This window comes from Callorhinchus milii, unplaced genomic scaffold, assembly GCF_018977255.1.
Source record: "Callorhinchus milii isolate IMCB2004 unplaced genomic scaffold, IMCB_Cmil_1.0 Scaffold25, whole genome shotgun sequence".
Taxonomy (NCBI): Eukaryota; Metazoa; Chordata; class Chondrichthyes; order Chimaeriformes; family Callorhinchidae; genus Callorhinchus; species Callorhinchus milii.
This window is the reverse complement of record NW_024704766.1, coordinates 2,577,610-2,589,915: the sequence shown is the minus strand read 5'-3', so window position 1 is coordinate 2,589,915 and position 12,306 is coordinate 2,577,610. Positions and strand designations below refer to the sequence as shown.

The 12,306-nt window shown below is 44.2% G+C and overlaps 1 protein-coding gene across 1 annotated transcript in view; it reads left to right on the top strand.

Moving 5' to 3' along the window:
- The window catches only part of igsf9bb (immunoglobulin superfamily, member 9Bb), a 132,522-nt gene that overhangs the window by 86,112 nt on the left and 34,104 nt on the right, over positions 1–12,306 (top strand). The window contains exons 6-10 of the mRNA XM_042343825.1: positions 4,766–4,907; positions 8,461–8,606; positions 9,849–9,991; positions 10,405–10,545; positions 12,013–12,129. Of these exons, the coding sequence (XP_042199759.1) occupies positions 4,766–4,907; positions 8,461–8,606; positions 9,849–9,991; positions 10,405–10,545; positions 12,013–12,129 (689 nt within the window). The remainder of the gene's footprint in view (positions 1–4,765; positions 4,908–8,460; positions 8,607–9,848; positions 9,992–10,404; positions 10,546–12,012; positions 12,130–12,306) is intronic.

The window sequence follows — 12,306 nt, the reverse complement described above, 5'->3', positions numbered from 1 at the left end:
TTTCCCAGGACGGGTGAAATGTTGGGCAAGTTTCCTTACCCCACACGCCTCTGTTTACCAAGCAATAAGTAGGAACCCAGTTGTTAGACGATTGGCAGATCTTATTTCCGAGGGTAATAATTCCTTCAAAATCAATAAAAAATCATTTGGACACTCACGCGTTTCGCCCACAGGGTGTACAGTCAATTCACTTTACAGTATATTCTGTGAAGCGCTTTAGACATCTCGAAGATGTGATAAGGCACTGTATCAAATGCAAGAATAATTATTATTGTTACTATGTTAGAGTGAATTAAATTGATTGCATTAGATCGATGAGTTGTGAAAAGTAAGTTAATAACATGTTGCAGAACGGTTAATGTATTCCGCTTTATAACACCGCCGCTGCATTAAGTCCTTTCTTTCAGTCCATCTCTTCTACAAATTTATCTGCCAGTGGAATAAATACACTTCTACCAATATCAACCATAAATATTGAGTCGGGTAAAGTTCTAAAGTGTTGCACTTTTTAGCGAATTGAATTCTGCATCTAATCCAGTTAAACTGTTTATTGCTCAAAGAAATGTATTTAAGTTTCTGTATCCAATCCACTTACCCAGGTTTATAAGATAATAACAGGATTAAACCTTGCTGGGATAGGGACGCCTTGACTCTGATGAGACTGAGACAAATGTCCTACCTAATAGATTATAAGTTTTCTCCGTTTCTTACCAATGCCCCAGGGACTCTTGAGAACCCACGCTGCGAGATTGAATATTGAGCCGCTATCTCATGCACAATTAGTCAAAGGTGAAATCGGCTCACGGAATTGATTAAGACGGGCGATGGCAAGTATTGTGTGGTGATGAGAAGTTCAATCAAGGGTTCTTGCACAAAGACAAATGACCAAAGCCAAGTTAGACTCCTCTCATCCCATCACTCCTTGCTGCAGACCTCCGCACTTGCTGTCTGACTGACTGTAATAAGGTCAAGCCTCCAATCACCTTCCCTTTTCACTCGACGTGTTTAGAAGAAAAGAAGGAAGAGAAGGGGACAGCCGTTGAAATTGTCCAACGCCTTTTTGTCTCTCATTCGCACCGACACTGACCTAAATGTCATCAACATCTCAAAGGATGATGTTGCTTATTTTCTATAATTAAAAGACCATGAACTTTCACGGATTTAATTTGGCATGTTACGGTTAATCCTTAATAACACAGTGGGGTGGGGGGAGGAGAAAAAGAGCAGTCAGGAACCTCGGTGATGCCGTTTTATCCCTTCTTGAGTGACACGGACTTGCACAAAGCAAAGCACTATACAGTGCCCAGCTTCCAGCTGTTAAACCATTCGAAACAACAACAAATTACACCCTTACAGCGCCTTTCACGTCAGGAGGACGTCCCAAGGCGCTGGACAGTCAGGGATCAACACCCGAGCTGGTGGTTGGGATCAGGAGGGGTGGAGGGCGGGGAGGGGAGGGGTAGGAGGGTGACCGAAGGCGCGGTCGAAGAGGAGGGTCTTGAGATGGGTCTTCAAGGGGAGAGATCAGGGCCCAATTAGTCCTCCCTTCCTTTTAGGGAGGATAAAATCAGCCAGGCTTTCTGCTCCTGGTCCTTCTTCAGCATTCTCTACTGGTTGTACACGTGGGTGACAGCAAGGTGAAGGCGAGGGGTGATGCCCCCTAGAGGTAAATCGCTTCGACTTTTGATTGGGATGGTTTCCGGGGAATATTCCTATGGACACCGTTAAACTAGAATTTGTAGAGTCCACATCAAAATACTACCGTCACTTGTGGATTTCCCTTTAACCTGGCACTGCGCGCAAAGTTGCTCAAGATTGCTAGAGTGCCGCTGTTAGTCGAAGATGTGATAAGGCGCTGTATGAAATGCACGGATGGTTTTCATTGCAGAGTGTACCTGTGACCCTCCCAAGAACACGTATGGTGTCAATTCTGACAATATTTTGTTTTTAATTTTTTATTCATGGTTTTAATATGGCTGTTTGCAGTTTTTACCATTGTTTGCCGTTGTAAAGCTGTTTCGACGCAAACAATGAGGACGATGCTATCTATAATTGAACGCCGCAGGGAAATGGGGGAACAGTGAAGCATTGTCGGGTTGACTGTACCGAGAATTCCTAGAGGTTCTCTTTGGTTGCAGAGCTCTGCAGTGTAGCGATTAAACCGTTGACTGTATACCTCGTGCTGACAGCTTCAGACCTCACTGCGGGTCCTTGCTGCTTGTGTCTGTCAGCTGCTCGTGGATTATGTGCCAACGGTTCATTGCTGGGAAGCTCGGTTCGTGAAAGCTTACGTGCCAGGACCTTGGAGGAGCATGAAAGCTGTCTTAACTCCCTCAGGATGCACAGTGTCCTGTCAGCAAAGCGGTGCAGAATGTTGTAACCTGCTAGCTATGCCCTCCTCCGTTTACAAGGTCGCTCGTGGGAGAAGGATGTAGGATAAGGATGGGAGAGAAATGCATCCCTTACCGTACGTAGCTCACTGTCCCTCCAAGAGTAAAATACAACACAACATCCACTGTTGGAACCTTATTGATGTCATTTAAAAAACAGGTCTGGATTTTACTTCTAACACCGCCGCCTCCTGATTTTTATTTCCACGCGATCAAAGCGGCAAAAGATTTTAAAATTGAAATGTAAAGTGGGTTAGTTCTATATATAGTCAGAGGTTAGTTGGATTTGGAATTAGGGAAATCACTGCTAACGATTTCACATGGGCTTCGAGTCTACAAAGATTTGCATTCGATAATCAGCCCGTATCTGTTACCTTGTTAGACTGACCTCGACAATAATTATCCGAGAGGCCAAAAGGTGTCGAAGAGCTTTCTTCATCGAAACCAACACACTTCGGAAGAGATAGATCTGTGATTGGCATCACATATGCTCTTGGGAGGGTCACAGTCTAATTTGACATTGAGAAGCCCTGTGTTGCAGTTTATCGAAGGCGCCCAATTGGCCTTTAACAGAGTGACCACTCAACAGATTCCTTCCATGTCAAGGGGGTATTGAGGGTCAGATGTGGACTTACTTCTTTCTGGCTAAAGAAAAGGAGAGCAAGGTTGAAGTGGGAGGGGGTGAAAGGAGAGAACAGTTATAGAGGTGCATAAGATGCAAACTGGGACAGAAATGTGGATTATCATTTAGGGATTTTCAGTTACCAGACTTTGTCAAGGTGACTTTTCTGTTACGAAGATTAAAAACTAGCTTTGTCGTGTGTTCCAGTTGAAGCTGAGGGCACCCACAGCACGTCCTGACCGACAGTATTTCCAGTTCTCTGCCCTGCCACCCCCATTTTTAAATTTGTCGAACGTTATCTGTGAAGCATTTTCTTTTCCTCTGTTTACCCAGCAGTCACACACCTCTGTTTACCTGGCAGTAACTGATTGTTAGTCGATTGGCGGATCGCTTTTCCAGTGGTAATAATCCATTAAAAAGTAATAATAATAATAATAATATTGTGGTCGCTCAATCCACGACTGTCTGTGGGACTGTGAGGTGCTGAATTATTAAGTCTCTTTAACCAGCCCTAAATTGTCAAATCATTGTGTGCATATTCCTTGGCAAAGTATATATGGGGAGAGATGCCAATTAAACCGGCTAACAGCCCTCATGTGTTTGTTCGAGAGAGAGAGAGAGAGAGAGAGAGCAATTCAGAATCTGACACTGAGAATTCTCGTGGGTTTAAGTGAAAACCTTTCCACTTTCTACAAAATGGCCTTTTTTTTTTTTTTCTTTTCTCCTCCCGAACACTTGTCTCTTCATCCTGTTCGGCGGTTTGTGATGGATTCTCCCTGCCTCTTGCCGATGGGGAATCATGTCCGCAAACAGAACGTGCGGCGAGGGATTCCTGAAATAGAAAGTAACTCTCTGCTTGTCACAGAATCAAGTCGTCGTCCTGCCTGCCTTCGGGTAACTGCTGTGCATGTTGTGAGAGAGAATAATTATAGCGGAGTCGTGGGACCACAAGCTACACTTTTGAAAAAACGATTAATCCTTAATAATGATCATGAAAAGGATGTATTTAGCGACTGAATGATAGCATCACTGGAAAAAGACTTAGTGCCTTTCACTTCATCAAGACGTCTCAAAGTGTTTCACAGGGTTTTCTGTAAAGTGTAGTGACTGTATTTGGAGGCAAATGCGGTAGCTAATTTGAACACCGCAATAGTATTCCTTGCATTTGATATAATGCCTTTCACATTGTCTGACAAATACCCGTGAAGCGGATGGTCAATTTTAAATACAAATCAAAATAATTTGCTCACTTTCAGTCCACGACTGCCTGTGAGACACTGTTGTGCACAATTCGCTGCCGCATTTCGCCCACAAAATACGCAGTCAATTCACCTTACAGCGCAGTATATTCTGTGAAGCGCTTTGAGACGTCGCGAAGACTTGATAAGGCGCTATATCAAATGTAAGGATTATTATTATTATAAATGTCCCACAAAATATCCACATTTTCAAGACGGAGATAGATAGATATTTGTTAGGTCAGGGTATCATGGATATGGGGCAAGGTTGGGTGATTGGACTTGAGGTACAGATCAACCATGATCTTATAGAATGGCGGAAAAGCTCAAGGGGCTGAATGGCCTCCTCCTGGTCCATATATCAGCTTGTCCTGTGCGTACAGGACACTTAAAAGTACTACTTACCCAATAACACTGAAGGCTTTTACTGTTCTCTGGGTCCTTTTGTTGCAGTGACTGAACCTGTGACTCGCTCTGCTCTGATTGTTAACCAGACGTTTGTCTTGTGTCCTCAGGTCCACCTTTTATCATCTCTCCGCCTGAGAATATAACAGTAAACATATCGCAAGATGCCCTCTTCACATGCCAGGCCGAAGCGTATCCCGGCAACCTCACGTACATCTGGTTTTGGGAAGAAGATAACGTCTTCTTCAAGAAGTAAAGCCTTGATTGTTTTTTTTTTTAAATCCTTTTTGCCGTTGCAACAGATGGGACCTGTTTTTTTTGCGGTTGCATTTGCATTCTGTTTAAAAGGGGCTTCCTTTCGGCAGCTTGTGACATCCATTCTTGCAGAAACTACGGCCACAGTCCACGTTGCTTGATGTGCAGAGTATGGGAGTGTTACCTACTGTGGTATTCCTCTGGCCCCTTTGACCCAGCGCCTTGGGGACGTCCTCCCTACGCGAAAGGCGCTCTACAAAATGTAATTCTGTGTTTGTGTTGCGTCTGCGGAACTCTGCAGGTGAGAGACTGCAATCTCTCCCAGATTCTGCTGGGACGTCTGGGGCGTCAGCGCTTTGGGACGTCCTCCCCACGTGAAAGGCGCTCTATAAATGGAACCTTGTTGTTGTTGTTGTTGTTGCTCTGTATACCTGTCCAGTGTGAGCTGCGTTCCAACGGGAGAAAGTGGGACGAGAGCAGGTTCAGAACCAAGGAATACAGTAATAATTCTTACATTCGATGGAGCGTCTGTCACATCCGGAGGACGTCTCAAAGCATTGAATAACGTCGAGTGACTGTATCTGTGTGCGTGTGTGTGTATGTGTGTGTGCGTGTGTGGCCAATGGCTACAAAATCCATTGGACACTGGCTGGGAGCCCGTAGAATACTGCACTTGAGGAACAGAGGTCCTCCTCGCTTGTGGGATATATTCCCTATTCTACAGTTCCCACTTGGGAGTGTATTATCCCAGAATCTTGGGAACGTGTGCATATTGCCACCTAATGGCACCATTTATGTACTGTACAGGCGGAGATTTTGTTTTGTGCTAACGTACCCAACCAATCTAAACGAACTCCCGCAATCACACAAGAAAGTAGTTTGACAACGGGACTAATGCTTTCTGAGAAACCAATGAATAATCCCCTGGTCTGCTTAATCCAAAACACTTAATGGGTTTTCTTTTCAGGCTCTTGAGCGTGGAATAATTATGTGACAGGATGGCCTGACCTCTCAGTTCAAAGATCTCTCAGTTTCAAGACGGAGTCGGATAGATATTTGTTAGGCCGGGGTATTGAGGGAGACGGGGCAAGGGCAGATAATTGGAGTTGAGGTGCAGATCAGCCATGATCTTATAGAATGGCGGAACAGGCTCGAGGGGCTGAATGGCCTCCCCCCCCCCGTTTCTATATTTCTAAAGGTTCCCCCTAAGCTGTGACGCTTTCCTGTCTCTGCTCTTTTTTTTACTGCCACCCTCACCTCATCGCGTAATTATTACTGTTTTACTTGGTTTCCTTCTGTACCACCCTCCATGCAATTTGAGATCCCTAATATTTTGGCTTCTCACCAATCTAACAAAAACCTCTTCGTGAAGGCCACATGACGTCAAGATGTAAAAACGCCGCATGAAACATAATAAAATATATTTAAAGAATTTAATTAAAGAAACGCACAGTCAGTTCACTTTGCAGTGTATCCTGTGAAGCTCTTCGAGATGTCTCCGAGATGTGTCAAGGCGCTGTATCAGATGCAAGGATTGTTATTATTATGATTATTATTGGAAAAGGATCTTGAGGGGAAACTTCTCATGGAGATTATCTCCTTATACGGTGTGCTGCAAGCCTGGAATCAAATATTTGTCAAACGGATAATGTTTTTATTGTCTGGTGCCTTAGGTGGAGAGGATTATTGTTTCAGGATATTCTGCTAGGAACTGAAACTGTATCTGAGTCACTCCCAACTGAATTTGGCCTTTGTTTCATCGACGCTTTATAGCACTGTTGCTTTGAGGTTTGCTTTGACAACATTAGTCGCGCATTTATCATTCTTCTTCCGTCTGCCAAGCACACCGCACTGCAGTGAGGGTATACATATTGCAGATCAGTTCACGCGCCATTCATCGGCAGATTAATCGTTCCTGAAAGATTAGGAATTCGGTGGCGTCACGCGACAGTCTCATATCCAGTGCCTTTCGGAATCTACGCTGGCTCCAAGCCCTTTTTTTTTAATAAAAGTCGAAATTTAGACTACGCCATATAATAGATAAATGCAGAGGCCACAGCATGCTACTGTCCAATACAAAATAATGAATTCTGGGATTCATCACAAAGCAATAATTTCTGTCAAAACCACTCTGATATTGTCGCTTGCAGCCACCAGCTAAAACCCGCACAGCTTGCCATTGATAGCTCGTGTCTGGCCAGCTTTCCTGCCGCATGTCCGGCAAGGACTCCACCCGTTCGGGCTTTGGCTGCAGGGTTAATAGGAGCTGATTGGGATGACTCCTTGCCTCCCCTCGGTGACTGGTCGGCTCTTCCAGGTCCTGTCGATGGGCCGGGCTGGGCTGTCATTAGTAGTGAGTGCCCTGGGATACTGCGGCCCCTCCTGGCTCAGGAACCGGACGACAGAAACCGCCCGCAGAGGGCTTATTAATTTGCCGTTGCCTCAGGCAAACGTCTCCGCCATTTCAACAGCGATTGGGATTTAGCTTTCGAGGTTCGACGCCATCGCAACTTCGTTGTGTACACCGAGTGAACATTTTCAATGTCACTTGTGTTCCAACCCTCCTGAAGGGTAGAAAGCCCAAGCTAGATTGCTCACCCCTGCTACAGCTGTTCGCAGTGAAGTTTTAGAGAAACTATTCAGCTGGGATCAGCAGAAAGGAGTTTTCAGCAGTAATTGATTTTTTTTCAGACCTCAGTGAACAGGGCCTGGGATCTAACGGTAATAATGAGTTCAAAGGCACGTATCTATAGTGCCAGATTATTAAAATGCCAGGCAATCTGTAGCTTGTAACAACCTCTCATTTACACATGACTTCTCCTCCATTATTGCTTAATTTAGTTGCAATATGGTAAACTGTCAACTGTCAATTTGTTGGCAAATAGTTTCACGTTACAAGTGGGGATTGTGGGAGTACGGTGTTTTTTTCAAGAGATTCTAACACTGAATTGGAAGAATTTTCCGCAGATTTGTGTCTCCACTGACGTGTTAAGACAAAATGGTCTGATGGCAAAGATTGAGGTGGGATTTTGTGCCTGTTGTTGGGGAGGAGAGAAGGAAAAACATTATTCTGTATCTGATGGTTCTGTACCCAGCGTGAACATTCCAGGCGTGATAGCAAATCAAAGGTTATTATTGTAAAATACAGTGAGCTGATTAATGCTGTGGTCTTTCTCTGTCTTCGAAGAGCAAGCTCTCTTCCGTCTTGGGATGCACAAGCCCGGAGAAGAGACGATTGTAAAGTTGCGTAGCCAACATTTTACTCAGTGGCATAATTCAACTAGAATATCGTTAATAAAAGGCAAAATTACTGCAGATGCTGGAAAGCTGAAGCAGAAACAGAAGTCGCTGGGAAGATTCAGCGGGTCAGGCAGCGTCTATGGGGAGAGGAAATTGAGTCAACGTTTCAGATCGATGACCTGAAAGGTTCTGCCGAAAGGTCATCGACCTGAAACAGTAACTCATTTTCCTCTCTCCATAGATGCTGCCTGACCTGTTCCCAGCGACTTGTGTTAACGTTTTGTTTTGGGGATCTTGTTGTCTTTCACAGTGACCTGAAAATGAGAGTGCGGATTTTGATCGATGGAACTTTGATCATCTTCCATGTGAAGCCTGAAGATGCCGGGAAATACACCTGCGTCCCCAGTAACAGCCTCGGGCGTTCCCCTTCAGCCTCTTCGTACCTGACTGTCCAGTGTAAGTGTGTCCTCTTTGGGGAGCGATCAGCTGAGCACCTTATTCCTATGTTCTAATTTGCACGTATTCTTATTGTCTGAGTTCAGCCAAGGCAGAAGGACGAGTGCATCGGATCAAGAATTTGAAGGGCGATTTTAAGATAGATGCCATAAAGTATTTCTATATATATATATATAGAGAGAGAGAGAGAGGCTAATTAAAACCTTGAACAGTCTAATAAAACAAGTACTGCAAGGCTGCAGCTTGGAAAATCAGGTTGCCTTTGAATATTATTTGCTAAATATTTAGACAAAATGATCCACTGCCTGGTCCAAGATTGTAATTATATCCCGTAGTTGTGCAGAATATAAATAAGACTCATTAGGCTTAGCTGTGCTGCAAATGGATAGCTCGGAGCTGCAGGGACGGCAGATGTGCACATGATGCTCTTACTGCAATCTTATTACTTCCCCGGAGCAGGAATAATGAAAGCAGCGTTGGAGTTTTCCCCAGGAGAGGTGGTAGAGGCCAGAACACTAGACTTGTTTAAAAAGCAGCTTGATGAGAGTAGGAGAGTGGGTGTTCTGAAGGGATGAGATTGTAAGAACCAAAGGGCCTTCGTCAACCGAACTAGCCTTGTGAACACAAGATCGCAAGATTAGCTGATGATTTAAACCTCCCTCTTACCCTCCCATCAAGCCTCTTGTCTTCCGATACAGGCTTCTGTATTCCCAAACAACCATCACTGCTTAATATCTAAACCAGCATGCTCACAGAACAGGATACCACGTGTTTGCCTGTGCACCTGCTCAAGGTTTAGAAAGATGAATACGGAGAGCTGCGAATATACAGGAGAGAGAATGAGCTGCAAATACCATATGGTCTCCACTAAAAGGCTGAGGATGGTAGATAATATAACAGGATATTGGATCCATTTGTTTTCCTGAATGAGCTCCAATGGAAACCAACCCAAGACAAGTAGAGAAAAGTACCTTTGGTGCGTGTGCTGTCACGTGTGCAAATTGATGTGGGGGGGGGAAAAGTAAGAACTTAAGAAATGCTAGAAAAAAAAGACCAAGGTCCATCTAGATCGCCTTCCACTGACCTTCCTGGCGGTCGCTTGCACATATGTCCTGAACTACCTTTGTACTACATGCCATCATGTTATTTCCATCTAGGAGTAGTCTGGTCGCAATATACAGCGATGCAGAGCCCGAACCCCAATTTAATATCTGAATTAATGCCTCATTCATGACTTTTCAGATCCAGCGCGAGTTATCAACATGCCTTCCATCATCTACGTGCCCGTTGGAATGCCTGGTTACATCAAGTGCCCGGTAGATGCAGATCCTCCAGTTACACAAGTCAAGTGGACCAAAGACGGCCGCCCACTAAAGATTGAAAAGGTAAAATGTGGGACATTCCCCGGTTACCCGCAGTACATTTCATTTTACAGCCGTTTGAGAGTCATCTCTGGAAACGATTGGAGATTCGCTAACGTTACCTTTACTTACATTACTTTTACTTACATTACTAGCTGTTTTGGTTGCCTTGGATCTCTCTCCCTCAATCCCTCCACCTTGCCCATTCTCTCCCCCTCTTCCTCCCTCCCCACCTTCAAATCCCACCTAAAGACCTCCCTTTTTAATCATGCTTGCGGTCACCTCCCTCTCCCCCCCCGGCTCGTTGTCAGACCACCACTGTCAAGCGCTCCGGGAAGCTACCCAACGCGAAGGGCGCTGTATGAATGTAAATTGTTGTGGTTGTTATCCTAGTTGGTTGGTTTGCATTATTCACAGTCACTTTTCCTTTCTGGCAGTATCCCGGTTGGCGTTTGCTGGATGATGGAACCATTCGACTCGAAGAAGCTACAGAGGAAACTCTCGGCACTTACACCTGCGTGCCTTACAATGCTCTAGGTACTATGGGACAATCTACCCCAGCTCAACTGGTGCTTAAGGTAAATATAACTTAATTAAAACCTGTGGGGGTTTTGGTGGAGGATGGGATTTCAGTCAAGAAAGCTCCGGTAAATGTGGTGAAAACAAGGACTTGCTTGAGACGTCTCAAAGCGCTTTACAGAATAGAATGTAAAGTTGAATTGACTGTGTATTTTGTGGGCGAAACTCAGTGTCAGATGTGCAAATAATCACAGATTAAAGAACGCAATGAATTTAAGTCTCAAAATTTAACTTCAGGGACTAGTTGGGGTTCTCAAGTTTCAACAAAAAAAATTGAAATTTTGGTAAAAACAGCTCTGAAGGTCCATTAGAGTATTAAACACTTTGTGCTGGATATCTCCTCAAATTCATACTCCGAACCCCTCACAGCTTTGACGCTAATTAGCCGGGAAATAGCCAAGACCACTTGTAAGAACCTCCAAGCGCTAAGCAGTTAAAATCAATCAGTGAACACGGTCTTAGAATTTTCCGTTCAAAGCCTTTCTCCAGCAGTAACACCTGATCATATGTTACCTTGTAATTGATGAAGGAGCCTTAACTAATCACCTTAAAATAATGACGACTGGAGGTGTATCACAGACCCCCAGGGAGCAACGAACAGGTACAGTAAGCCGTAATGGTGTATATACTGCTCATTTTATTTTTAAAAGGTAATTGTGCGTCCCAAGATATAAATAGAAGAGCTAACTGAAAAACTTTTTAAAGTGCCTCAAACTAACTGACACAAATACATTTTTTAGTACACGCTCGTGTTTGTTTCTGTCAATCAATTATTAATTGCAAAATTCCTGTGTTTTTTGAGGCATTTTGCAATGTTTTATGCTCTGGTTTGGGGTTCTATGCGTAATTGTATTCTCCATTGAATTGAAATTGAATTTAAATTAATAATAATCCTGGCATTTGATGCAGCGCCTTATCACGTCTTCGAGACGTCTCAAAGCACTTCACAGAATATACTGTACTGTAAAGTAAATTGACTGTATTTTGTGGGTGAAACTTAAACTGTACTGATACTGACACAGTCTCAATAAATATTAGATCATATCTTTTTTTATAAATGGAATGCTTCTGCAGCAGGAAGGGCCGTCAGTTCCAGGTTTGCGACAACAGTTTAATGAAAGTTAAATTTGACGAGTGTCACTTCAAGGTGAATTGACGGTGTATTTTTGTGGGCGAAATTTCATGGCTGATCTGTGCCTCAAGTCCAATTACCCGCCCTTACCCGTATCCCTTAATACCTGCCCTTACAAATATCTATCCACTTCAGTCTTGAAAACCTGAATGGATCCAACATCCACAGCCTTTTGGGGACAGAGAGTACCAGATTTCCACTACCCTTAGAGTGAAACACTGCCTCCTAATATCAGTGCGAGCTCTAATTTTAAGATGATGCCCCCCCCCCCCCCCCTTGTTCTGGATTGTTGTTTAAGTGTTAAAACTAACTTTCAGAGTTTCCTTTTTTCCAGGATCCTCCTTACTTTACGGTGCTTCCTGGCTGGGAATATCGACAAGAAGTGGGTCGAGAACTGGTTATTCCATGTGCTGCCGCCGGAGATCCATTCCCAGTTATCACTTGGAGGAAGGTATGTGCCCTTTGCTTCTCTTACTTACTACAGACTGACCAACTAGGGCCAGACCAACCCTGAGTGGCATTGTGGAGTCCTGTAGCTCACTGGTTAGACCGCTCGCCTCACAAGCGAGAGGACCCGGGTTTGATTCCCGTCCAGGCGAAATGTTGAGCAAGATTCCTTACTCCACAT